Genomic DNA, 27951 nt, shown 5'->3' with positions numbered 1-27951 from the left:
GATTCCATCATTGTTGTGATCTGGGGAACTTTGTGACCAGAAAGTGTCAGCGTTTTAAATCTCCTGCAGCTGATCGAAAGTGAATGTTCACCAGGCTGAGTAAATAACCAACTCAATTTGGTGAACTAAGCATTTATAGAAGCATTCCAGTAACAGACTTCAACTCAAGATGATATCTTTTAAAATAATTAAACGGTATGTGTTGTGAGTTCTCTTTTTGTTGACCGAGATACCTGTTATGAATTAACATTGTCATAGTTTGTGAGACTGAAAAGCGATATTTCACAACTTTGTTGGTATCTTTAAGTTCATGTATTATTTAACTTTAGAAAAGAGATTCATATCTGAGCTTTTATAGATTTTTAATTGAGAGAGATGTCTTATCGGTGTTGTCGCTTGAAGGTGGATAGGTGACTAACTTATCACGCAGCATAAAACCCGGAAATTATAGTGTTGCACGCTTGGTGCCGCGATGTTTTTCAGTACAGTTTATCTTACAAGTTTTGTTGTTCCATACCAGCTATGATTGCGTTTGATAGGCCTCGAAGTTTCTTTCGGTTTCTGAAATTGTGTTTTGTATTAGCAAGTGGTTCATTCGTTCATTTCTAGACCTTGCATGTCAAGACCTTGCTTAGAACTGCAAGGATTTGTTGACACCAATGGAATAATGTGAAAGAGCACCTGTATTAAATTCTCCTCATTTGCTCACACACTTAATGTATGCAACTCATCATATGTATGGCAGTTTTTAGGTACCATGAAACAACCAGACTTCCAGCAAATATTCCTATCAGATTGGAATTTTGGCCTTGCATGGTGGATAAATCCCCTGCAAACATCAACTATTGGCTGTGGTTGCAGCTGGGCAATTTCTATTAAAATGATGCATCTAGTTGCAATGATTCATCCAGCTGTTTTTCTCTGAAATGTATAATCAAACGTTACATACTGTATTTTTATGAAAATTAGTCTCAGCCGCACAAAATTTTTATCAGTGCTTATTGCAAATGCACAATTTTAATGGATATGAAACAGATCCCCTGCACATCTTTCAAAGATTCCAATATGGTATTCCTAACCCTTTGACCTGCAAGCAAAAGCATCTGGTCTGTGAGCAATGATGCTCATATATACATGGCTGCAGTATAACATATATACGACTTTGTTGATGTTACGGGTCAGGAGTGAACAAAAGAAATCCAGCATAGCTGTAAGGGAAGTTTTCCAGCCAGGTCCCTTACAGGCTAAAACTGGAACTGTGTTGTATGGTATATTTGGGAACTTTAGTATGCATCATTGCTGATTATTTTCTAACCCCCAGGTTTGAAGTTGGCTGGATGATTTTTTTCATCCTTGCATTTGTGATGCAATCTGCAAGGTGCTATAAACCAGTAATTCTTGTGCATGGAGTTAACGCTGATGGTGGGGCGTTGTCAGATCTTGAGAATTACATAAAGGAAGCAAGCCCTGGTACAAATGTGACATCTTTGGATATATATGACAATCTCCTTAGTTTTGTACCACTAGATAAGCAGTTGCCATACTTCATAGAGAAAGTAAGGGCAATTATGGAACAAGCTCCCGATGGGGTCCACCTTATTTGCCATTCTCAAGGTAGGTTTTTTTCATTTGTTTTGCATTTTATCTTAAGAGATCAGTTTTTCATCTTAAGTTGTGTTAATTCAAAATTATAGCATTTCAATACAATCATAAGCTAAGGATATGAGAACTATAATTAGAATAACATAACCCCAGTGTAGGTGCATTTGAATATTTAGGATACTGGCTTCACATTAATTAAAAAGGAGAGAATGTTGCAAAACATAGATAAACTAAAAGATTTATACAAAAGGTACACAAGTTAAAGGTTCAGGGTCACACAACTAAAAGAAAAACCATGTTCTAGTGAAAGCCACAGCATGCTTGTATGATTACTGTTGGTGAACAGCCCTTGGGTTTGCAAATATTCATCTCAAGATTCTGGTGCCTTTCGAATTGATATTTAACCACAAGCATTTGCCCAGTATTTGTTGGATAAAATTGAATTAATTCTTCATTTTTTCATATCTAAGATCTATAAAAGATTTTGGGTATTCAAAGCACAAAAATTGCAAACGGGGTATAACCAAACACACTTTACCTAATTATATTTACAAAACATGCTTTCTGTACCTCAATCCAATATCCTAAAAACTGCATATCATTTGGTACATATATAATTTAACCATAATTTAACCTTGACCTTCAGTTGTTTGCATCTGTTGCTTGAATACATTGGTCTACTAGACACCAGCTGTTCTAGCCTTTTTTTAAAGTTGATGTGATAGAAGATGATAAAGAATGCTAAAGGCAGGGTCTTGGTTTTTTCACACCCAGTTCAGCTATCCAAGACATTACAGAGAATTATATTCTTCATGCATTTAGTTACCTTGTTTATATCCCAATGCTATGTTCCATATAATCTGTTTACTTTTTGATAATCTTATGACATCTTGTGAAAAAGCACACAATGATTTTGTTTGTAGGTGGATTGGTATGTAGAGGTATTATTGAAATGATGTCAGATCATAATGTGGACACAGTGATAACTTTAAGTTCTCCACTGCTTGGCCAGTTTGGCAGTAAGTCCCACTTTTAATTTTTTTGTCCACTTTTTTACAATCAACTATCTTATATCTGGCAGATATTGCCCGATGGCCACATTATGCATGAAACTCAGAGAAGCAACTTTGAACCAGCCTGTTCTTTACACCAAAGAGAGTGTACTGCTCTGCCTATACGGCATATAGCACTTTGTGACAGACTGGTAAACAGTAATTTCAATGGCATATTAGAATAAGTTAATGAGAGATTTCTGCATAATTCATGAAAGTAAATTATAAGCAGTATTATGATTCTAAGTATGCTGTTTGAAATTTTATTTAAACAATTTTTTCACCTGATTGCTTTATTTGTTCTAATGTTCTTGTCTATAAAAGTTACCTTGATACATTTAAGCAATTTTAAGTCTTAGTAAAAACCCTTCTTATAAATCATTTAAATGTTATTTTTTCTCTAGTACCTCCATCATGGGAAAAATATTTACCACTACTGCAAAACAAGACACGCGATGAAGTTACAAAGTAAACATTGAATTTGATTTGTTTTTAAGCTGCCCTATGCTCTGTTTTGATTGAAATACCCTTTTAAAAAAAGTATATTTTAAATGTTGTGTACATGATAGTTTTTGGCCAAAATAGCAAAGTAAGTTAGTAAAGCATATGTAGCTTTTCTTATGTTCTCATTGAAATTCTATTTTGTTTCCAGACTTGTTTATACAACAATTTTTCAAGATATTATGTCAGTTGCAAACTATTGGCGTGGTTAGTTGAATTTTGATTTTTGATAATAATTTTTTTAAAAAAAAACAAACGTTGCACTGAAAAAAGATTTTTACTCAAAATGTTGACATAGGGTGTATGATTGAGATTCAAAGGCCCACTTTGTGGCGTCTTTTATTTGTTCACCAAAACAATGATTTCAGTCAACAGAACAAAGAAATGTATCACACTTCCTTAATTTTGCTGTACCTCAAAATTAATTAATAAAGACCTATGAGCATCAGAACAGTGTGCCTTTCAATAGAAGCAAAAAAAATCATGGCATGTAAATTTGGGCATCATTTACAAATGACACCTTGCTTGCCTTACGCCTTTGTCTTGTTTAACTTATGAAAAAATAAATGCTATGTCATTAAGTATGTCGTTTTGTCAGAAACTTCACCAAAATTTCAAGGCATTTCAATTAATGCCATGACTTTGTCTTCACCCCACATATTAAGTATTAACTTTTCTAAAAGCCAAAACCCCAGGAATGTTTATCATTATCATTAGTTTTATAAAAACACAGCAAACATAGCAATAAAACAGTAAAAACTTGAACTCCTTTTCATTTGACACAGTCCATTGAGACCACTTTGCTTTGGTTAACGACGATAACACTCTAAAAAGCATGGATCAAATTAGAATCAAACGATATCCGTTCTAGTTCATCGAAAAGAACTGGTTCGCGCGGTTTGCTTGAAAGATAACAAGCTAAGATTCGGTGCACCGCTTCTCCTGACTGTCTCTATGACCAAAATTTGCCTATTCCAAGGTTAAATATACTCGAACAGATGCTAATTTTCGGCACGAAAAGCTGGTAGGCTTGTAAATAAAGTACATTAACTACCTGAATACTGATGGGCATTAACGATACAAAAAGTATAATTATTTGAAACTCACCGAGGAAGTTTGACCAGAAACTCTTCCAGTGTACCCTTAACTTAACTTGAAAGACTAAAACGATGTTTAGCACCAGCAATGTTGTTTTCTTGTTATCCATCGGTTTCAAAGCCTTTAGAGAGTGGAGTTGAAAATTAAAATGGGGGCATCTGTTTACTTCCTTCTGCGGTTGCTTTTCGACACGACATTCAAGTCTCTGGTACCCAGGGTATTTTCTTGCATATTTTGGCGCATTAGCCAAATTTACGGCGAGTGTCCCAAAGGAATCATAGTTTTATGCACCTAAATTCCTTACATCTTTCATTCCCTAAAGGTAGCCAGGAAAATTGATTCAAAGCTTTTTCGCAATGTTTCTGATTTATTTCTTGTTCTGCTCTGCCCCGATTTTAAACATTCTAAGCATCTTCTAGCTTGAAATTGAGTCCAATTAACCTGCCTTGAATCTCTAGATTCGTCCAAATCCTGAATCTAGTATCTAGTGTTATTGAGCTGTTTAAAAACTACAATAATAGTGAGTATGGTTAACCGTTGAAAGAGCTCTGTTAGGCTTAATAATATGAATTAAGGCTTGAAGTACAAGCCGAATGCACCTTAAATGGAAGTAAAAATTATAAACATTCTTGATATGTTCACATTCTACGATTGAGCAACGGCTAAGAGGGAAACGAAACACCTTACACGATTAGTATTGATAAAGAAGTAGGCCCTTTCTGAGAATCTGTAGCTATATTGGTTTTTAATGTTATTCTTCTATGCAAACCTGAATCTATTCGTTGTCGAGAACATGAAAGTATTCTCTAGATTCCGAGACATGTGTTATAGGTCTTCCATTGTTTATGATATCTACTTTCTAGATCCTCGTCCTGAATACTTCAAAGAGTTTGAGGAGATCTGCAGATTTTTGCCGCTGTTAGACAACAACCCAAAGGCTGCAAACTATGACCCTAAAGGTAAATACTTAAATACTTATTATACCTTTTCACCTTCCCTCTCAAGCAATGGTCCCTTGATTTGACATTCAAAGGCTGATATTCTTTGTTTACGTCCCCTGAATAATTCAATCGCTGCAAATAGTTTTTTTATCAAAAGCGAAATCTTTCACAGTACATTCTGACTAACTTTTTCACCTAACATTAATTGAAACATTGGATGACGAGTTACAGGGGGTTTACAGGGCCCTATCTCCGCGTATGTATGTTTGTTTAAATTCCCATTCAATATTCTGTTTTGGAAAAGATAGAATGATTTTTAACAATTTGTTGGTGTTATCCAAGCCATTTGCATAAGAGCTTTGAATGGCCCGGTCAATCAAATCACGAACTTTAAGAAGAATATATTAGGAAAAATAAAAACTTTTTCTCTATGAAATCAATCAAAGGTTAGGAATATTAATCGTGGTCTTTAACATCATTTTAAGTTGCTATGAGTCAGAAGAAAAGCTTCTTGAAAATTCAGAGATTTGTTGCCCTCGGAGGGCCAGATGATGGTGTTATCAACCCCTGGCAGTCGAGGTATTTATAACACCTTATTTACGAATTTAGTTTGAAACAAGCATCTTTACAAAACGATTCGATGTTGCCCAATCAATTCAAGCGCAACCTAATGAGGTGTTCATAATTGCTTTTATGCTCTCACATTTGGTTTCATTTTCATTGCTTATCGTTGCTTTGAAGACGCTGTCAGAAGTGTTTGGTATTTTGGGAAGAAGAACTAGGTGGCGTTAATTTAAGTTGATTTGGCCTGGCACAAGCAAACTGCAAGCATGATATATCCAATATCAGTATTTTCATATCAATTATGATCGCAAAAGAAAAATAGTGATTACTTATCTACCACTTTCTTTGCAGCATATTTGCATATCTAGACGAAGATGCAGAGAACATTGTACCCATGGAAAAACAGAGAGTGAGTTCCAAACCTATATTTCAGCTAATAGCATTAGTTTTTTCACTCTGTGGTGTATTTTGAAGTTTTGTAATGACAAATTTCTGTTTTATATTGAAATACTTCATTTCCATTTTCCTATTTGTAAGTCGGACTTTGCTTAAAGGCAATCGATAGAAAGGCAAATTTTTATGTATATGAATATTATTATTTGTAGTAAATTATTTGAACGATTGGGAAGGCCTCCAAATGCTGTTTTTTAAACTATTAATGATGACTTCCAATGCAGGCGTATATTGAAGATTGGTTTGGTCTCCGTTCACTTAACGAGAGAGGAGGTGTGATTCGATATCCGGTTCCAGGAATACATCACCAGGGATGGCATCGAAGCAAGATGATTTTCGACAAGTACGTCAACAAATGGCTGCGTTAGTTTTGAATTTGTGCTATTTGAGAGTGACTTTTATGTAAACAATGCGTTTTTTTAATTTTTTCGATTATTGTTGCAGCTTTTGTTAATTAGAATTGTATGATAAATTTTAGAATATGCACAGTTTTTATTCACAAGTTAAGAAACAGTAAGAAGGGTACTGAGGAAACAGTGAAAGTCACCCTCTCCCCAAATGTATCTTTATAAGCAAAGCAATTTTTTTATACCTTTGAACACAGTAAATTTCGCGCATGCTCTTTAAACTAAATCATTATTGCGCATTATCTTTAAAATAGATCATTATTGCGCATGTTAAGCAAATCAAAGTGAACTGAAGAACCTGAGGGGCTGGTGTCGTATGATCACCATAAAACATTTCGAGAAAGTCTCATGCAACAGGTTTTGTGGCATCCTGAAGTCTGACAATATCCAAGAATATCTACCCCATTCAGCAAAACTTTTCTTGTCGATCTTGCAAACAGCGTGACTATATCAATCAGTCACACGAATTATTTATAATACCGGCCCTGTTTGTTTCCTCCTTCATAACTTTTTGCTCAACCTGTATTGATTTGCAAAGTCGCACCTTTCAACACGTTTAAACCAACTGTAATAATATCTGCATTTGTAAAGATAATCCCTTTGTACAGTAGTGAAATCTGATTAAAATTCAATGTAATTTTATCTCATGTAGATCTCTTCATAAACAATTTGGGAACACCGATTTTTGTACTTTAAATTCTCCAGATGAAACATCATTAACATAACAACTTGTAGAATCGTAGAATACTAAATGTAGAACCGCTGCGTTAATGACGTTTTTACACAGAAACTTTTCAATAAAAACCGCGCATAAAGTAGCATTTGTAATAACTTGTATTTTAGTGATATAGATATCATATTGTAATTGCTGCGTTCAGATGTCGAAGAATTCTGTGCCAATCGAGCCATGGGCCACAGGGACATACGCCTACGCAAAGGCAGTTATCTAGCAATTCAATTTACAATCACTGCCAAAAGTCTTGGAACACTAACGTCAGTTTTCAAAGGCAAATTCAGCCACCCCCCCTCTCCTCCAAAGAACAATGTTGATTTACTATAGAAAAAAGGAAGGGGTTATGGAGTATGCTTTTATTGTGGATTGTTTGATATTTTTCTATACGTGCAACATTGTTTTAGGGGGAAAGGGGGACGGAAGTAGTTGTATTCTGGAAACAAATGAAAAATAGAAAAGCATAGCGCAAAGTGTTGGGTGTTCCAAGTAATTTTGGCAGTGATTTTAGTTTGAAATTTGGCTGAGTAACCGATAAGACACAGTGAAACCTCTACGGACGTTGTCTGATTGCAGAGTCTACGCTCCTTGACAAAGAAGAGACATTGTGGTAGTAAAAAAATGTAGAGACGAAATTTTTCCCATTTTTAGAAGGTGGTCGGTTTCAATTAATTGTGGTTTTGCTGTATAAAATAAGAAAATACTTGACCTAACAACGAGCATGGTTATATGGTCATAACAGACTGCTTTGCTTGGAATAAGTAAGCTATACCAAAAGGTTTACAATACAAGAGGAGCATTCCAATATGACCTTTAGGTTTATGGAAAGCCAGAAAGTTTTCGACATCTGAGCGCCTAGCTTCTATTGCCTTTGTTTGTGCCTTTTGTGTGCTTACCTCTGAGAGAAAGCATCAAGTATCAACGTCGAAGCTATCATTGTAAATTGTCGACTTCTATGAAATGCTGAAGTATTTACAAATCAACGGAAATGATACTTTGATTGTATTAAATCGCATGTTATTTCTTTTACTCTATACAATATTTCTTCCACATAACGCCAAGCAAATATGGCCCAGCAGTTAACGCATATAATACATTAGAAAACTGAAAGTAAACTTTACCCATTCGTGAATTGGGGGCAAGAATCCCAATCACCAAAGGGGAACTCGTCATCAGTCCTCTTGTTCGCTGCTTTGAAGTATTAAATTTGCATGTTTATGGCAGCTGAGCGAATTTCAAGTATACGCCATATCCGTGGTGTTTTTGAATGTCTTTAAGGCTTGTATGTTGCTCTCTTCATGCTACAGCTATTGCAAATACGTCATCAAATATCTGCCCAGTTGTGTCCATACCTCCAAATGATACCAACAGCTTTTGCTTCCGGTACAAAGGCGAGTCTTTTCCCTCCTCTAATGTTTAAAGCAAAATTTTACGTTGAAATGTTGTAAAACAATGCACGAGCGCTGGAGCAAAGCTTACAGAAAATAGACAATCATCTCTTGAATAGATTTTGCTTCAGTATAAAACATTGCCTTGGTAGGTAACATGAGTTTCATGCCGTGTCTCTCATAGATGGAAAGGAACATTATGGTCAAAGTTCCTCTACAAAATGACACATAAAAGGAATATATATCGAACTATTTCATTGTTATATTCCTAAAAAAGTGTAAAAACACAAATGAAATAAAAATCTGCTCAAGAGTACGTTATGATCACCCCTATCCCAATTGGTTAATTTTTGGATTGTTTTCAACACCCCACACTTTAGTCATTTAATCCTTTTCACAGATAACTTATCACTTACTCCTAAGAGAGTGAAAGTGAGAATTATTTATCATTTTCTTCCAAGAGTACAAATTTATGAAAGTTTTGTTTTCTTCAAAAATCCATGTCTCCTAGCTTTCGCAACCCCCTGTTTTTCCAACTCCTCAATATCAATTCTTAAAATGTTTCTAAGCATCCCTTCCTCCACCCACATATTTCAAGGGACGATAGATTCAATAAAAAACATGGTAAAGGAGTAGCAGCATTATCTGCACCATTCAAACTGGCCCGAAGGTTTTTCAATGAATTTATACCGGAAACAGCCCACAATTCCAAGCAACTGACATTTGAATGTATCAGTGTCAGTATGAGTGTGAGATGAGACTATCATTGTGTTCGTGCTCTTGTAAGATGGCAATAGAATGGTGTCTACACTTGATATCACTAGGTATATTTACCAAAGAAAAAACACGAATCGAAACTCTGCTACGTTGACAATAAAATTTGCATAATTAAACTCACCATTTTCAATTTTAACGAAGTGAGTGATACAGCTTAAAGTATGGTCTAGTCGCGGCGGTGGAGGGCATCCTTCAATTTCAACTTTGTTCCACACCAAAAAATCTAAAAACACGGTGTAACAGCTTCGTAAACGGTGCTTGCGATTTCGAAGCTTAAAAAATTTCCAATATCAAACGACTTCAATATATACACTAACACCCTGCGGCTTGAATCGTACAGCTAGTTGCGAAAAATATAATTCCAGTCACAGGAAAAAAATATTTCCAAACCTTACACATCATTCGAAAGTAAACCAACATTTCAAATCAATAAAGGGAGGGAGGGGATGGTTGAATTGGACCTTGCAGAAAGAAGTTAGTGTTCCAAGACTTTTGGCTGTAGCTTTGAAAGCAAACCATTCACTGCGCTCTTGGAGTTGCTTGGAATTCCAGAGGTATAAGGGGGGGGGGGGGAGTTTGGGCACTCCAAAGGGAAAATTCCGTGGCTGTGCCAAGAAAACGCCAATGTCTCTGTCATGCTGAACATAAATTCTTGCGTTTTCCAGACTTAACTTATTTACCAGACTTACAAGGTCTTACCAGATTTACCAGGTCAATTAACCTTATTTCAATTCACATAAAAAGAAAGTACTCAATAAGCCAATCCTGATAGTACTTGACAAGTTAATGTATATTTGGGTTCTCCAAAGTGTAGAATATGGCTCCATTTACACTACAGAGCCATATGTTGACGACTGGGTTGGAAATTTTGTAGCGTAAACGCAGATAACACGGGTTGGACGTTGGTTAAGCCAACCCTACTCTGGAAGGATAAAACACCATGCTCCTTACAACATACACTCTTTTTTATATAAGAACCAGTAAATTTAAGTTCAGGCTGATTGTTCTTAATTTTTTCGAAAATCTGAAGCTGGATTGTTCTTAATTTGTTCTTAAATTAAAAGGGTGTAAGCAGTGCTATTGCTAGCTTTTTCGCTCTAAGGAGGTGTTCAGGCCTCATTTGCCAACAAAGTGAGTGAGACAGCCTTAATTTGTTGACAAATTTGAATATTCACCGAAAAAGCACCCACACATCGCTAAAAATCCTCGATTTTTGGAAAAAACATTGTTCAAAATTGCATTTTGCAGTAGCTCAGCCTCAGCTTGTTCTTAATTTGTTCTTAACTTTTGACCAGTTTTGAGGCTTGTGTTCTTATAAAATTGTTCTTATAAAAAAAAGAGTGTAAGGAACAAAATTGCCCCTCAACGGGGAACAGCCTCCACGATCTTGTAGGTCTAGAAAAACCGTTAAAACAAGTGATTCTACCCTCGGACAACATAGACAGCCCATATTGTGCCAAAGTCTATAGTGATGACATGTTTCAGATAATTGGCAGAGCCCGTTCGTCTTTTCATCTAGCAGTTTTGAAATCGATCTACATACAAACGAAAAAGCTGCCATTTTGTAGACAGAAGGAGTCCGTTTTCTCTCTTGGACTCCAGTGGTAATTTTTCTTCAGGCACGCGGTACTGATTGGTCAACTATACCGGTCATAAGCTCGCGTTTTTCTTATTGATCTATTTCGATCCACAACTGGGTATTTTTATTCCATCTTGTTCTCTCGGAACCTTATTCTAACATTTTATACTCTGAGAAGCTTTCAGCATGCTGTAAAATGGTTACTTTTTTCAAAATCATTTTTAAAGAATGACTATTTTCAATAAATAAAATAAATTGATATCAATGGGCACAACAAAAATGATCTACTTTTGTATGACTGTTTTATAGCAAATCTAAAAAAGTTTTGCCTGCCATCTTTGAAATATTCCAATTTTACAAGCTGTGACTTACCTATATCGAATCTGTACAGATCGCTCAATGCCCCAGTAAAGTTCATTCCACCAAATATATAAATAAAGTTATCAACTGCGACTCCTGAGTGTGCAGCTCTTGAAGACGGAATATCTCCAGATTGTTTTATTTCCTCCCAATTATTTGTTTCTAAGATGGGAAAGCAAGAAAAATAATTCAGAAGTATGCAAGACCCAAAATGAGCAGAACCTGTTAAAACAGTTTTTAGGAAAGGAGGGAAGGGTAATTAAGATAAGAACGATTTTAGCCAAAGTCCTAAAACGCAAAAGGGATCAAAATATTCCAACTTTACAAAACTATCGACAGAGAGCTTGCCCTTGTATATATGCTACAGAAAGCTACAGAAGGCTTTCCGGTAGCTTAGGAAAGACACTAGAAGATGAACCGTGCAAACTAGGCCTGCAAATGAGACTAAAAGTATATTTTGTGAGGGTGGAACGCAGTGCAAACCCAGATTTGTAAATTGACTTTCTGTTCTAGGTCCTCTAAAAATGTTTTTGCTCCCTGTACCTTCTTTACCAATAATCCTTCCTTGGTGGTGCTGCTTGAAATCACTTTGGGAGACATCATTGCAAAAATCGGCAAAAAAAGGAATGCATCAAGGATACAAGGAATTGGAATCCAGAAGGTGCTAAAAATGTCCTTTTGGGTAGAAAGAATTTCCATATCAAGCTAGTTCACAAATTAAGTGCGAGACCCTGAAGGCTACTCCTTGCATAGAAATTAGCATTTTATTGATGTTGGTGTCCAGTCAATTGACCTTTTCAAGCATCTTACTTCCCCAGTCTGCAGGGGCTCCAACACCAGTTGGAAAGTAGGGGCCAGGGGCAAACTGAAGACCAATAAGAAAAGATTTTGCAAAAGGCTTAATTGTTTTGTAAAAACATTGGAGGCTTGTCCCTCTGTTGTCAATACACTCTTCCCAGACTGTACTAATTTTTTTTTATTTGAAACATTCTTGACAATTTCAATAAAATTACATTAGGCATACTCCAGTCATTATTCAATCATGACACAGCATTATTCATGTTAACTAAGCATCATGTCTATTGGTAAATAAATGTATGAATGTTGCTACTTATGTTCAGTTCTATAAAAACTTGATTGCAAGTAAAGTAGCAAGCTAACTTTGTCATGAATACCTTTAACACAATCCTTGAGCATAGATACTGTAAAAGGACTTTGTAATCAAGAGGGGTGTTCTGTCAGCGACTGTAGACCCAGAATCAGTTGAATGAATTAGAAATTGGCTGAGATATCATCACATGAGCACACAGGCTTTTTCCCCATCAAAACTCTATAATTTGGTCTTGGTTCATAACTTAATGAACCAGGCCAGAGTATTTTGTTAGCAAACTTTCGAATCTTTCAGTGACCATATCTTGCCCAATTTTGAACATGTCTAACTGAATTTGCATACTTAAAGGTACTTTATGCTGCTCTTTCAGTTTACATGGTCAAAATTAAGAAATTCTGAAAAGATATTTATGATGATGATGTCACACTCCGGCACTCACTTAGTTACATGGGAAGGGGTCTAGAACACAATGTTTAGTCAGAGAGGACTTAAGATAATGAATAATCTCACCTGTGTCCAATGTGTATAAATCACCATGTATATCCCTTTCTGCCATTCCACCATGCACATAAATCTTTTTACCGAATGCAACCATAACATGGCCATGCCTTGGGGAAGGTGTCTGACCAGTACATTTTAGTTGGGTCCAAGTACATACATCTAAAAGTCAGATGAATTCAACAGAAGTTCTCTTCAGTAGTATTCCATGGCAAAAGTTCTTGTTTAATTCTGGATTAATGTAGGTGAAGTGGATACAAAACTTTAGAAATCATATTTGTGCTAATAAATTATCATTTTTCCAGTACCCAAATCAATGAATATCAAAGGTTGGATGTAAAAAGTAATGAATTTACAAACATAGCAATATCCTGAACAGGTCTGTTGAAGACTATATTTCATAACCCCTTGTGTTGTCACCCCCAAATGAACTATAGGAAAAAGTGAAGTTTACAGGAGATGAAACAAAACAGCCAGGGTCAGCTTCTTGAGTCTAAAAACACATATGCTTTTTTTATGTATGAAGAATGAGTATATATTAGATAATCTAAAGGTACAAGTGCAGCAGGGATGGCGCCATAAAAGAAATGCTGGGGGGCTGTAATGTCAGAATGCCGACAGTGAGTGAACCACCCACAAAGATGTAATATAACACCATTTTCGCTGTGATAATTCTAGTTCAAAAAATGAAAAAAAATTGAAAAAAAATCAAACAATAAAAAATAATAAAAAAGATCTCAAGGTGGAAGTTATGAATGTGCCGTCATTGCTTAAAATTTTTCAAAAATTGAAGTGCTGATGGGGGGGCTCCATGAAGACAATGCTTCTGTCCCCTCAAGCATCTCCTGTGGCCCCATCCCTGAAGTGCAGGCTGAAAATTTTGAGAAGACGTATTCATATAACCTTAATTTTTTTATACATACCTGGGTCAAAAACATGCACTTGAGTATCAGAAACAGGCACTGCACCTTGAAAGCCTCCACCAAAAACATACAACTTATTGCTGATTGTTGCTGTATTCAAACAGGTCCTTGGTGCTGGCAAGCATCCAGTAGGGTTTATATCTTCCCATTTTTCAGCTCCTAAAAGAGTCGTAACATCTTTAGTCCTGTGTAATTTTCAAGTAAACACTTAAACATACCTCCACATGACAGCATGTACCCTATTACCTAGCATTCAAGACCATGGGCCTATATCTTCCAGGCTGGAAAACCTGCATATGCTTGCAGCAACGCTAGACTTCTTGTTCTCGTACCTTGCACCTCTAGTGACCCAAAATATCAAAAAATTCATATATCATACTGGGATCATACGTTAGTAATGTATATATGGGCATTGTTGCTCACAGCTCAAATGCTTCCGCTTGAGGTCACAGCTGATAATATGCTGTTGGTCGCATTGACGCCTCTACAAAATCATACATGTTTTCCAACCTGGTATATCTTAAAAACATAGGAAACGTAAAGTCAAAGATATTGTCGAAAGGGAAAAATTATTTGATCTTTTGTGAAGAATCCTTTTTTCTGAAGTATCTTTTACATCCTCATCCCAAAATGAGCCCATGGGTCTTTAAAACAGGGTTGCCTTGAATGTTTTCTTCTGCATGTCAACTAACTTTGTCAATATCAAGAATGATTCAAGGCAATTTGCAAGTTTACATAATACAGAAAAAGAAGTAAAATGTTAAATTCAACAGTTCAATTGCATGGATCCAAACAAACCTTTTCTAAGCACTTGAACAGTGTTTAAATTTCCATCCTGTTGAGCACCACCAAAAACAAAAATGTCTCCATTCTTATTTCTTGTTATTCCATGCTCATAACGAGGGGTTAGACCCTCTGAGTGCATTTTAGACCATTTATACTTTGCAGGAGCTAGAGATTTGAAATGAAAGCAAAACTCTTAGAAAATAGAAAACAAAGGAAACTTAACTTTTCAAAAAGAAATTATTCAAGAAGGGTCAAATTGATATCCTCATTTGGATAGTCTAGGGGGGCAAAGCACACCCCCCTAGTCTAAAAGCCATGATTTTCGTCCACTAAAGTGCTTTGGGCCTGGGCATGCAAATTGCCATTTGCCAAAAGCAGGTACCAAGTACCCAATATTCCAGGTGAACTTTCCAAGTATGATAAATTGCTCAATGGTGTCCCTGAGGCCCTGCAGGTCTGAGGAATTGACAGCTAGTTGAGAATGGCGAAAATTTGAAAACTGTATGTAACTAGTAAACTAATGTAGCGATTCAACATTTTCGAAACAAAATAAAATTAAACATACAAAGCTCTAAATTGTATACATCATTGAATGGTCCAGAAGGGGTAGCGCCACCTACAATTAATAAGTTTGATATGACTGTGTCAGCAGATGCTCCATCCCCCTTTTCACATGAATCGTTAACAGGGCAGTGGCATAATATATTTGCGTGGCCCACTCGCGCAGAGGGCCCATCACCCTCAACAGCTAACAGATACCACATGCCTAAGACGGCCTGGCAACCGGCATCTAGCATCGGAACTATTTCCATTGCTGTCCAGGCACTTTTCAAAAGTACTCAAATTTTAGGCCACCTCCAGTATGGTTGTTATGGTTGTTATGCTGACAACAACAGCAATGTAGAGCAACAACAACAGCTCTTTTGGCCTCAAGTTGTTGGAAGCTCTTGTTTCGCGTTGGTAGCGCTAGCGCTCGGGGTCAAATAGGGAAAGGGGTCGAATTAGGGAAATCGGGGTCATATAGGGAACCTCATTATATGGTGCAAGTATTCTTTAACATAGGGCAGAAAATAGACTTTGTTATCTGTAATAACAACAATAATAATAGTACATTATTTATACAGGGTAATTCAATCAGCTAATATCAAGTGAAGCCCTGTCTAAAATTAAAAAACATTGGTAAAATACTTAAAAGAGGAAGTTACAACTAAGTAATAAAAAGGCGTTAAAATAGACAATGTCCTATTAAGTTAAAATTATTATTATACAATTATTATACAAGTTTAATCTTTAAAATGTTCTTTCAAAGCGTTCTTGAATTTAATATAGTAGATTTCTGATACAAAGTGGCAGAACGTTTAATATATTTACTCCATTGTATAAGATCCCTCTTTTGAACTTTCCGTTTTGACCTCTGGCATCCGCATGTCGATATCATTACGTCTTGTTGCTTTTCCGTGTTTCAGTTTCGTAAAATAGTTAGGGAAGACGTCAGGAGCAGTTCCATTCAAGCATTTCAAAACAAAATCTGCACATTGAATTGATCTCACTGAAGCTACCAAAGTGCCGTTTCAACAATTTACATGCCTGCCAAAATTACTTGGAACAACCAGCAATTTGTGTTGTTTTTCTATATACCTGAATATAAATTTTCTGCTTACTTTCGGTCATTATTTGAAGTTTATGCTGTGAAGAGTTTCGGACGACAAGTGCTTCAGTATGAAATGTTTCCGCTATTTCGTGCCATATTTGTCACTTCTTATCCAGAATACTTCTACCCCCCCCCCCTCCCCCCTTTCTCTCGGCAAATATCACACAAGTCACAAGAAAAAACGTTTGCTCTTAACAAATGGCGCCTTCAAAAACTTTCAGGAGATTGCAGCTCGGCATTTGATTTTATACACACAGAAGAAACAAAAGGAAACAACGATTGTGTAACATCTCAGCATACTAGAACCCGTTACTTGCTGAAAAGTATATTAATCCTATTTTCAAAAAGCTAATTGCAAAAATTAAACTACAATTAAAATATTTGCTTAGTATTAGAATCAATAAAGTTCCATAAATTAAACGAAATAAAACTATTAACAAGCAATTATTTTACAAAATTATTTAATCTAAATAAAACATACACGAAAATGTTTGAAAACAAATTGAATTTTTACATTTTATTGCAAATGGTTTTTATAGGTATGAGTAAGCTGCAGGCAAATACCAAACTTCTAAAAATGAACGACTTAAAGGTGTATGAATGATTACAGTGTACAAAGTTAGAAACAAGTAAAACAGTAAGAAAACCCTAAAAAATAATATTTAAATAAAGATATCACCCCCCCTAATTTAATGCTGTTTTTTATCATTTTGTATCAATTGAAGTAGAAGCTTCTAAATCATTAAAACTACAGAATCTACTTATTAATCAGGAAAAATTAAAGAAATCTGGTTAGTTAGAAAACATCTGTCTGTAGTGAGCTGCCACGTGAAATTTCGAGTTAAATATCTGGTTCATTAAAACAAAATACTTCGATCCTGACACAAATGAAGTCCCCATTGTCGCCTTTGGTCAAAACTCTGTTATGAAAAGTATTGCAAACCTGGCTACGCCCATGGTAAAGACTTTCATCAAGCCAAATTCCATTGCCTCCACTAAAAACAAATCTCAAATTCAGAAAATATACTTAAACAAAAAAGGCAGACTATAATTCCTGGATGCAAAAATTGCTCAGAGACAAAAAACATATTTAAACTTTACCATTAATATTTGTTTGGGACAAGCTCCTTCAGAATTTCGATATCTTTTTAAATAGTACGCAGTCATATATTATAGCAAATTAATGGACTAAAAATTTCTCGAAACACGCCTGCTTCCTGCCGCCATTTGATTTAAATTCACCCAGTCCTTATAGAAACATTGTAGGAGGTCTCTTGGGAAGCGAAGCCAATACGTCAGCCTTTTGTTTATAAAGACACATATTATAGCCTCGAGCCAATGAAGGTGCCTCCCTATATGGCGCTCAAACAAATCACAGAGACGAAGGCAGAGGAATGAAAAGAGAACGGGGCGAGCCCTTTGAGTGGATGAGGCGAAAAAAATAAAGGACGAAATAAAAAGACATCAAGGCAGGAGTGAAGAGAAAATACATATAAATGGCTTTGAAAAAAGCAGACATTTTGAGTCATACTTAAGCTTTTCATCGGACATTCTTCAGAGTATAAAACGACAGAACATAGATCAAAACATTAAGCTAGGAAATATATATACCCAGCTGTGGATGGAAATAGGCCAATCAGAAACGCGAGCACATGACTGTTGAGGTTGCCCAATCAGTGCCGCATGCCTATTGAAAATTTTACGAATGGAGTCCTAAGGTGAAAACGAATTTTAGGGGGAGTGTTTTTCTTCTAATGCTAGACGGGATATGCACGTAGCCGCGTAGAACAGAAACGCATAAAAAAGTCCTTTGTAAAAAATGAAATTTGGCGTTCCTGTAAAATTGTCAAACATTTGCAGATAATTGTTACAATTTCTAGCGATTTGCTCCTTAATATTGCAAACAAAAGATGTGGATTGAACAATGCTCTTCACTTACCCTCCTCCGACAATGATGCATCTGTTGTCTCCAGCGATAAAAAGATCACTGGGTGCATGTTTGACGTGCCGCGCATGCTCAGGGTGCGATGTGCCGCTATCATGCTCGTCGAATTCGAGCCGCTTCTCAACAAGGCACAAATCATCAGGCAGACGTGTCACGCGGTTTTGAGGTTCGACATCATCATCAGTAATCGAGGGGTATTCTTGAGCCTCGTTCTCAGACATCGAATGTTGGTATTTCGCCGGATTACCACCAGGGGCTGCCTTGAAGCTGTTCTTACCAGTTGATGCTGTCTTCGGCGTTACATTGGTAAACACTGACGAAGGCGTTGTTGCAGTAGACGTGCCCGAGATACCTCTTAATCTCTGTAATGGACTACTATGCTCTGATGAGTATCCAGTATCTCCCAGTTTTGAGTAGTGATGCAAGTGAACAACTGAAGAATTCTTCGGTATACCGCCATAGGCCGTTTGGCTGGGAAGGTCGGCCATTGACAAATTTTTTGGAATTCCTTGTAACTTAACTGATACTTTACGTCGGGTTATGCGAAAGGACCTGCGCTTTCTTCTGGGAGAGCCCTTAATATCAACAAAGACAAAACTGCTTTTTTGCTTTTCCATCACTTTCGTCTTTCCGTGATCCACTTCTTCGATGTCTGTCCAAGAAAACTTTTCCATAAGAGGGAGCACTGAAAAAATGAATGTCTCGCCGTTTCCAAAATAAGCTAAACTCTTTTTGGAATCTTTGCGGTGCAGAAGAGACATTGACAGGTATGCTCCAAATATCTAAAAGTAATGCAATAACTCGTTAGCTTTTATCTTATGTAAAACATCTAAAACACACCTCATAGCAGTAGGGAACACTTAAAGGGTCCCTAACCTACTGCTGAAACACTTTAGCAATAACTAATAGTTCATAAAGCCACAGAAAAACATTATCTTCACATCGGCTAGTTTTTTGAACGTTGTATGGCTCGCGAAACAATTCAAACAAAATTGTATGCATTACCTCTCCCTTGTCTGTTTTTATGATGATAATCGTTTGATCTTCTTCTTCAACTTTATTGTACAAAGTCTTGAGGCTGTTAACAAAAGAAGGCAAAATCACAAACGGATGGTGTTACATAGAACGCATGTTACAAACTGATCGTCGATAGGAGCTCAATAACAAGAAATTTTCTGGCTAGCTTTGGCTTTACGACATCGAGTTCTTTATAACAGACAGGTGAAAAATAATTTTGAAAATATCTTCTCTTAAAGGGTTTGTGCAAGGATAACAGCGTGCTATAGCAACGAGCAAAAACTCTAAATATAGATTGGCCTATCATCCAATAGGAGTGCAGTACAACAATAGTGAAGGAAACAAACAACATAATCAGACTTACTGTTTCTTTGCAGCTAACAAATAATAAGATAATACCTCAATAAGTAATATGATCCGCAACGGCTCATCATCTTTAGATGCCTATCTTATCTCTCCAAAAATACTTAAGCAACTGCTGCAAAGGTGCTACAGTGGTAGGGTTTCTTCAAAAAAGCGTATTCATTTGGAAGACATCACCAGTTTACGAAATGTTGCATGACACCCAGTAGCTTTAATATCATACGTACATTATGCGATACTACAAAGTCTAGATACCTGAATCCATCTTCGTCTGACGTGAAAGCGAGGGTCGGTTTCAGAAGCTGAATGCGCACAGGGAGCCAAGAGATGATGTTACGCCACTGCAAGAGCAAATCAACATTAAAAAAAGAAAATAACAGTAAAGATATCCCCATTCGAAAAGAAAAGGCAACAAAGTACATTAAACATCTTACTTTAACTTCACATAAAAACACGACCGTACTCAAATTTTCTTCAATCAAGTATGCTTTTTTATAATCCACAAAATTCTGAAATCCTTGTAAATTAACTTAATGAAAACACAAACCTGATCCGGGGATATTATGTCGGAAATGTTTGAAACATCAAAAGAGATGACTCTCTCTGCTTCCTTTGACTCCGTCAACCCAACTGGATTGCTCTTTTCTTGGCTTATGAACTTATCAATGGCTGTGTTGATTTGCTGATTTCGAATTCGTATTCTCAAAATCGCCTGAAACGAAGCAAAGGGATAAATAACTGAAACCTTAAAAAAATACAGCAAGTACAATCTATGAACACTACACATCATATCATTGGCTAACCCTTTGTACGTAGAAAAGAATCGTTGCGTAAGCAAAAATGTATACTCTTTAGATTAGGACTCGATTACTTCCTAAGGGAACATAAACTTTTGGATACTTTTGCAGCATAAATGACAATGGGAGAAAATGGTTGATCGAAGAGGTAGTGCAAGTCGATTAGGAAAAGATTAGGTAGTGTAAAGAGTCCCCTTGGCTATCCAAACTAATATTTATTGTTCTACAATGACGCGAGTCATTAGCCAATGTTTCCCAACTGATAGTTCCTTTTAACACGACCCCTGTTTCATGGAAGCTACAAAGACCAAAGACCTTAAAACATGTTTAATCGAAATGTGCTAAAACTGTTTATTTAAAGAATCACATACTTTAATGAAGTCATCGGCTGGGATTTGCAAGGCTTCGGAATATTTTCCAATAGCAAGCGTCAAGTCTGCGGAACACGGAAGCTCTAAAACATAAACAGAAATAAAAAGTTTGAATAATGCTTAAAACTTCTAAAGGAAATATGAGAGCAAAATTAGTTAATAGTGGGCATAGCAAGGGTGTAAAGAATTGTATCGAGTGACTATATTAATAGAAGGGTATTCGTGCATTAACAAATGTATCTATGGAGTCAAGGAGGTATTCCGATCGCCGAAAAATGATCCAAAATAAGCCCAAATCTTTTTAAACGTTTCAAGAAAGGAAAAAAGGTGAGTTTTGATGCAGTAAATTCATTTTATCGGTTTTCAATGCATTTCCTCACAGCCTTAGACCGTAAAACTATGAATGAAGACGTTTCATCTCTGCAGTCACATAACAGCGCTTATTTGCTCGTTTCTTCGCCTTTCTCCAAAAGGCTGAAAATCTGTAGGCTACTCAGTTGCAAAAGTGCCTATCGATGAGGCAATTCGACATGACTGTGAATGGAACACACTCTGCAAGTATCATTAATCAATGCGTTTACAGGGATAAGACAGCCAAACTGAAAATTTCCAAAAGTCAATGGTTCAAGATTTTTGCCAGGCATTACAGAACATTAACTCTCATATGATCCCAGTCCTTTTCGTTTAGCGCGTGCGATCGCACCCGCACACGCCTGCACACGCACAAGTTAAATTGCGCGTGCTTTTGACCACACGCGCAAACAGGTGTTTTTGCAGTTTTCTGTTAAAGGGCCTCTCCAGCCAAATTTTGCACTTGCATTTAATTGGCAATTTTTATAAAGAAGTTGAGCCTGCTGATCACGAATTCGTTATTTGTTTTTCGATATTTTTTTACAGTGTGTGAGATATAAGCTCTTGCATTTCGATAATTGAATTGAATTAACCGACAAAAATTGTTGGTTTGGTGACACTGTGACGCAAATTTGACGTCACAGTGTATTTCGGATAGTTTCGCCTCAAACCGAATCGAACGACGGCGATTCGCAAATTGAACACTGCAAGTGATGGTACTCTCAGTTCTGTTCCACCAGCTTTCAGTTTGAGCATTTCAGACACCAATTCTGAAGCCTTTAGTTGTTCATCGTTTCTGGAGAACAGCTGAAGTGACAATTTCGATTAATTATACGCGAGGGAAGAGCTGGAACAGGAACTGGAACTGGATGCAGTTATCAACGCGTGACCATGACTCCTTCACGCTTCGGTGATATACGAAATTCATGGCGAACGAGAGCCGCACATTGTGACGTCAGAATGTCACCAAACTGATTCGGCTTTTGTCGTTTTTTTGTTCGGAAAGGTGCAACTTTAAAGCCTTACAACTTCTAAACTAATTGGAATTTTGCAAAAACAATGACTTTGTCATAATACACGCATAATACATAATACATAATACACTTTGTCATTAAAAAAACATTTTTTTTGCTGGAGAGGCCCTTTAACATCAATTTCCCATGGTCTCATGATTGTTTATCCTTTCCCTTGTTACTTGATTCGCACTTTTGACCACAATATGATTTTTCCAATTTTCGGAAGTGATGTTTGGCTTTTGACTGAGTGCTCCATTCAACTTAGCGTCTCGTCTTTAAGCTAAGTCGCCATTAGCATGTTAAGTGTAATAACTGATTTCCTGTCAAAACGTAATTAGGCCCTGAAAGCAAGTAGCTGTTGGAAACAATTTTTACTTGCTCTTGTAACTTTGGAGAGTGACGACGACTTTTAAAAGATGGCTGCTAAGGGCAACAAAATCTTTTATGTATTGATTAATTGAGTTTTGCTCTTGCACGGATTCGAGTGGCTTTTCCCTTCTTGCTCCTTTTACCAATTTTATCAGGTTTGTACTTCAAATTTTCATACAAGTGCGATCGCACGCGCAAATTTGTTTACATGTGCGATTTGCCACACACGCGTAATTTTGCTCACGAAAAGGACTGTGATCCTAATCAGAAATACTATGACATTGCTAGGGGACTTATGTCCTGGCAACAGTGGTTGACATAAAGACCTCTCATACCCCCTTCCTCGTTGAAAGATGGGGCGTATCCACTTTAATAGCAGAGGTATGAGTATTGAGCTTAGGGGAGCGAGGGTGCAAAATCTCAACATTGTTTCTCCCAGACAGCAGATCAATGCTTGTTCGGGTAATTCTCATTTTGCAATCAATTCAGCCAGCATTAGGACATTACATAAAGCAATTTTTCTGAGGATCAAGATCTATATATTAATCAAATAAGCACTGGACTTACCTATTTTTTCAAACTTCAGACTGTACTCATAAAATAAACGCAAAAGGAAAAGTGCTGTACGAAAGAAGACTTTGGGTCCTTCGATTAAGAAGCAGTCTACCAAGCGAATCTGAAAGAAAAATCTTACGTCATCAGTCATACCTTGCGAGATACACGAGCCTCCAATTGAGTAGAGTTGCAGTGTCTTCAAAAGTATGTTGATATTACACGACACTAAGCTGAGGTTAAATGCATAGCCTTAGCTGGGTTGCCACAGCCAAGGATGGAACCATGTTGGCTCAAATAGCACTGCGATAGTCAAATAAGGGCAAACCTGGTCTGAGCATATGTAATAAGCAGAAAGTTTAGGTCAGTTGCCAAAAGAAAGAAATGCTGCAATAGGCCATCTGTCAGGCTCTACAGAATCTGTCCTAATGAATTTAATTGCGTGGAAAATGTAAGTATGAGACAAGCCAATGCACGAAAACTGGTCGAATATAGAACACCAAATGATTTAGAAAAAATATACAAATGAAATTAAATGAACTAATATATTGCACAACAAGCAAGGACTCATAAATGTAAATGTGACATAATCAAAAAGGGAAATAAGAACTACTTCATTGCTAAATTCCTTCACAAGCTCTTGTTGTGTTCATGCTTGCAACCTGTGCTACCATTTTAATGAGCAAAAAAGTGCACAAAATATAAGGTATTAAATTAAGTATCATATTTGATACCTACAAGCTAAGTGATATAAAAAAAGTTATGATATTGCTTTATTATCTTGGTAAGTACTCTTTATAATTTAACACATACTAATATAGTGAAATCCAAGTATTGAAATAGCATTTTCTGCCACTCTGGGAATAACATATTTTTAGACTTCCAGCCAGCATCAAGCACAAGAGATTGAATTTTCTTTGTTTCTTTCTTCTGCAAAAGGGAAATTATATGTCTCAAAAGTAAATATAAATTGGATAATCAAATACATATTATAACCTCATAAAGGCTTACTTTTTTGTACGTCTTTGGGAAGGGGGTGTAGGCTTATTATACATATAGGTAGATAGGCAGTTTATACCCATGGGTTCAAGGTATTTAAAAGATGGCCTAGCTGTCTTTAGACTCTTCAAAAGAATGTAAAACTGAAAGACTTTTGCAATATATTGAAAGAATAAAATAGAAAAAAGGCCAAGGAACTGAAACATAAACAAAGCTAAATGTCTAGCAGCAATTGAATTTTTTAAGATATTATAAATCCGTCAAACCTTGTAGCATTGATCACTATAGGGAGGGCTATATAGAAAGGGGAAAACAATTTCCCCCTGCTTCCAAAGAAAGGCCCTATTCAAAAAGCCGCATTCTAAACGGGACTTAAAAGGGAGGTGGTTTTAAAACAGAATGTACAGTATATACTTGTTTCTCTAACAGATTGAAATTTATTTTCAGTCACATAATGAAAAGAACTGGTCTTGAGCACTGACTACAACAGGAAAGCTGGAAGGGAAAAAAGGCAGGGGAAGGCAAAGGGAGAAGCACATAGATGGTCTGTGTAGGTGGCTAGGTGCTGAGTTGGTCATAGAAGCAATTCATAGAGTGCGGGATCAAGAAAGATGGAAAACCTTATGGTCTTAAAGCCTCATTGAAGAAGAAAATGTTTTAGAATCAAGGAATAGTTTTGCTTATATTTACAAACCCTTAACAAGACAACACAAAAATAGAAGAAATCAACAATTTTCATCTTCTAATTAGTTAACTTACCAATACTGCTGCTGCACATGCATACAGAGCGTAATCTGCTGCCGTAGCATGCAGGTGTGTTTGATCAAAGTACATCTTCTTTCCAGTAAGCATAGCTGAAAGACAGGCAAAGCACCATACCTCCTCCATGAAATGCAGAAATACTGCACCAACTTGCTGAAGAATGGGACAGTAAGTTATATCTGGATGAAGATGTGAAAGTACATATAACACTTTACGGAGGCTGATCACTCCATCAGGTGTTAAGTAGTATGACATGAATTCCTCGTCATTGGATAATGTACAGGAATTAACACTTTCAGGTAGATTTCCATCTGTAGTTAAAAAAGAATAAAGCTTTAAAACAAATGGAGTAGCAATCAAGGCAACAAAAAGACAACATTAATTAAGTCTTTTTCCTGAAAATTTTCCATGTGTTAGCAACATGTAGTTGAAATCTATAATAAATTTTCATCTTTGGATTCACAGGGGTTAAAATCTTCCATTACTTGCATGAGTGAAGCAAAGAAAATTCACCAACAAGTTAGCAATTACTAACAAGCCAAGATCTTTATTAATAACATTACTGACAGGCAGCTGCAACTTTATTTATGATAATGCTAATAAACAAGTTCCTAAAGACAAAATCAACAGCTTACCTTTTCCAAACAACTTTTCACATGTATCATGATAAAGATTTGGTACTTTAGACATAAATCGGCTCCCTCCAGAGATTTCATGCCAAAGCCTGGCACGCACTGGTGGAGGTATGTGTCTGCGAACGACTGATTTTAGTTTGGATGAATTCAGTGAGGCTTTGTGATGTTTAAGCCACAAGTTGAGTTCATCTTCTTCATCCCACTGCTCTTGGGTCATTGATCTATGCTTGGAATGAAATACATCTAACTCCATAAAGCTACCTGAAAAATAAAATTTTAATGTAAATGGAATTATCATTAGTGTAAATAGTAATGAAGATCTGGAGGATTAAGTCAACATTATTAGGATAGAGGTAAGGTCCCATTTTATTGTCAAGATTGATCTGCTGCTCAATTAACCAATGTACATAGATTACTTTTATATCTTTAGAATTAATCATATCTTTCAGGAAAAACAGATTTCAGAAAAACAGTATCAAGAGAGGTTGAATAGTCTGAAAGCATGGTTTGAATATTCTTTGTTACTATGCTATAATATATGGTAAAGACCGATTTCCATATGACATTTTTTGTGCATGCGGGCATAGCGCCCAAATCTGAGCATGCGTAGTTAAAATCAAGTGGTCTAGACTTTGCGTCGGCTGTGAGCGCCAGAAAGTTCACTGCCTTTATCCAAGACTGCCAGGTAATGCAGTACTTGACAAGGTTTTTTTGTGCATAGTCATTGCAGCTACTTCTTTGCATGCTGACTACCATCCTAAAAAATCATGATTTGCAACTCTTCCAACATTGAGCCACAGCATATTTGTGGCAGACAGAACTTTGAATAATTTTGATGCCAGTGTGAATTCTTTCTGATAACACTTTTTATTTTTGGTATAGCATTTGGCATCATAAATATCTATCAAGTATTTATATAGGCACTCATATCCAAAGGTACCACCTACTTAAAGTTTACAGCATCAGTTTATTTTTAGCCATGTTGGCAAGTCCTTAAGTGTAAGGTTGGCCTTGTAAGCATTCATGGATAACTTGAGTTTACCGCTATTGGCGAGTTTTGTTACACCTTTTTTTTATAAGAACCAGTAAATTTAAGTTCAGGCTGACTGTTCTTAATTTTTCCGAAAATCTGAGGCTGAATTGTTTTTAATTTGTTCTAAATCTAATAGGGTGTAAGCAGTGCGAGTGCTAGCTTTTTCGCTCTAGGGTGGTGTTCAGGCCTCATTTGCCAACAAAGTGAGTGAGACTGCCTTAATTTGCTGACAAATTTGAATATTCACCGAAAAAGCACCCACACATCGATAAAAATCCTCGATTTTGAGAAAAAAAGTTGTTCAAAACTGCATTTTGCAGATGCTCAGCCTCAGCTTGTACTTAATTTGCTCTTAACTTTTGACCAATTTTGAGGCTCATGTGCTTATAAAATTGTTCTTATAAAAATAGAGTGTATTGCCTATAACCTGCGGCGTATGATTTTGGCCGATTCATGGCTCAATTCAAATTCTACATATTCATTACTTTGTGCATTTTCATTAATTATTTGCTTCCCATGACAGCTTGGGCCTTAAAATGAAGTTTAAACTTACTCTTAACAGCAGGAAACACATATTTTGAGAATATTGCATCCTCTTCGGATTCCGATGCTCTAAATTCGCTGTCATCGCCTCCAACCGTCCAGTTCGCTCCCAAACCTCCCATATTTATCGAGGTAGCTTTCGAACTTCCATCTTCTCCACCTAACTCTGCAGCAAAAGCTTCCCCAAACATTTTTGTTGCTTTGGTTAGTGCCCCTTCAGATCTTCTAATGATATAAAGACCTGCAAATTGAGATGATTATTCCCAGATCCTAATGGGCTTGTTGTTATTGTCGAAAGCTTTGGCACCTTGGTCCTTGGTTGTGATTTAACCTCGTTCTCAAACAGAGTCTTGGCGCAATTCACAACTGGGTAAGTGGTGACAAGTGATTTCAAGCACGCGCGTAATTTTCGGAAGGAGGGGGATTTGCTGGACCTCCCTCCCTCGGCGTTTAACAATCAACAAATAATCGTTATCAAAAAAGGTCTTTCTACATTGAATAAACTTAAAAACATACTCCTTCAATCGAAATTAGACCGGGTTTACAGGGCACTTACACGCCTTTTTCTATATAAGGGCCTATAAGAACACTTGGCTGTTTCTGCCTGGCCTTTTTTATATTTTCGCATTACGTAATTCAGCCTAACGTGTTTCTTATTTTATAATGGAATTTCCTGTGCATAGTAGTGTCCGGATATTATATGTGCTTGATAAATAAATCAATGCTATTTTTCTTAACACTTCCTGTTTTCTGTTGCTATTCTTTCATTTTTTCAAT

General features: G+C 36.6%; 3 protein-coding genes across 3 annotated transcripts; 1 reads left to right on the top strand and 2 right to left on the bottom strand.

Moving 5' to 3' along the window:
• LOC135696391 (lysosomal thioesterase PPT2-B) lies at nt 1-8358 on the top strand. The gene is made up of 9 exons (XM_065215771.2): nt 1-195; nt 1322-1614; nt 2526-2621; nt 3059-3122; nt 3307-3362; nt 5117-5212; nt 5680-5773; nt 6110-6167; nt 6436-8358. The coding sequence occupies exons 1-9, from the start codon at nt 170-172 to the stop codon at nt 6577-6579; spliced, it is 927 nt and encodes a 308-aa protein (XP_065071843.2). The 5' UTR covers nt 1-169; the 3' UTR covers nt 6580-8358.
• Nucleotides 8134-15701, bottom strand: LOC135696389 (rab9 effector protein with kelch motifs). The gene is made up of 7 exons (XM_065215768.2): nt 15336-15701; nt 14783-14935; nt 13985-14143; nt 13074-13223; nt 11465-11614; nt 9635-9736; nt 8134-8757 (listed from the first exon to the last, which is right to left on the bottom strand). Exons 1-7 carry the CDS (start codon nt 15580-15582, stop codon nt 8645-8647), a joined length of 1074 nt encoding a protein of 357 aa, XP_065071840.2. The 5' UTR covers nt 15583-15701; the 3' UTR covers nt 8134-8644.
• Nucleotides 15702-16704: 1003 nt separating this feature from the next.
• On the bottom strand, nt 16705-27951 carry LOC135696385 (GTPase-activating protein skywalker). Its single transcript, XM_065215765.2, has 11 exons — nt 27185-27951; nt 25599-25859; nt 24961-25274; nt 24016-24132; nt 23218-23326; nt 20915-20997; nt 20294-20458; nt 20002-20087; nt 19372-19444; nt 18361-19148; nt 16705-17416 (listed from the first exon to the last, which is right to left on the bottom strand). The coding sequence occupies exons 1-11, from the start codon at nt 27363-27365 to the stop codon at nt 17263-17265; spliced, it is 2331 nt and encodes a 776-aa protein (XP_065071837.2). The 5' UTR covers nt 27366-27951; the 3' UTR covers nt 16705-17262.

The sequence above is a fragment of the Rhopilema esculentum genome, chromosome 14 (genome assembly GCF_057945365.1).
Source record: "Rhopilema esculentum isolate cy_ngs chromosome 14, ASM5794536v1, whole genome shotgun sequence".
Taxonomy (NCBI): Eukaryota; Metazoa; Cnidaria; class Scyphozoa; order Rhizostomeae; family Rhizostomatidae; genus Rhopilema; species Rhopilema esculentum.
This window is presented reverse-complemented; position numbering and strand designations above follow the sequence as displayed.

What these genes read in the sequence shown, in the direction of transcription:
- LOC135696391 (XM_065215771.2), top strand. Translation starts at nt 170, where the DNA reads ATGATATCTTTTAAAATAATTAAACG. An exon ending in ACACGCGATGAAGTTACAAA is followed by an intron (nt 3,123 to 3,306) that starts GTAAACATTGAA and finishes TTTTGTTTCCAG; the next exon opens with ACTTGTTTATACAACAATTT. An exon ending in TGCAAACTATGACCCTAAAG is followed by an intron (nt 5,213 to 5,679) that starts GTAAATACTTAA and finishes CATCATTTTAAG; the next exon opens with TTGCTATGAGTCAGAAGAAA.
- LOC135696385 (XM_065215765.2), bottom strand. Translation starts at nt 27,365, where the DNA reads ATGTTTGGGGAAGCTTTTGCTGCAGAGTTAGGTGGAGAAGATGGAAGT. An exon ending in TGTGTTTCCTGCTGTTAAGA is followed by an intron (nt 25,860 to 27,184) that starts GTAAGTTTAAAC and finishes TTTATTTTTCAG; the next exon opens with GTAGCTTTATGGAGTTAGAT. An exon ending in CATGTGCAGCAGCAGTATTG is followed by an intron (nt 24,133 to 24,960) that starts GTAAGTTAACTA and finishes TCCCTTTTGCAG; the next exon opens with AAGAAAGAAACAAAGAAAAT.
- LOC135696389 (XM_065215768.2), bottom strand. Translation starts at nt 15,582, where the DNA reads ATGGAAATAGTTCCGATGCTAGATGCCGGTTGCCAGGCCGTCTTAGGC. An exon ending in TCTGTACAGATTCGATATAG is followed by an intron (nt 9,737 to 11,464) that starts GTAAGTCACAGC and finishes CCGTGTTTTTAG; the next exon opens with ATTTTTTGGTGTGGAACAAA. An exon ending in CTTCGTTAAAATTGAAAATG is followed by an intron (nt 8,758 to 9,634) that starts GTGAGTTTAATT and finishes TTTAAACATTAG; the next exon opens with AGGAGGGAAAAGACTCGCCT.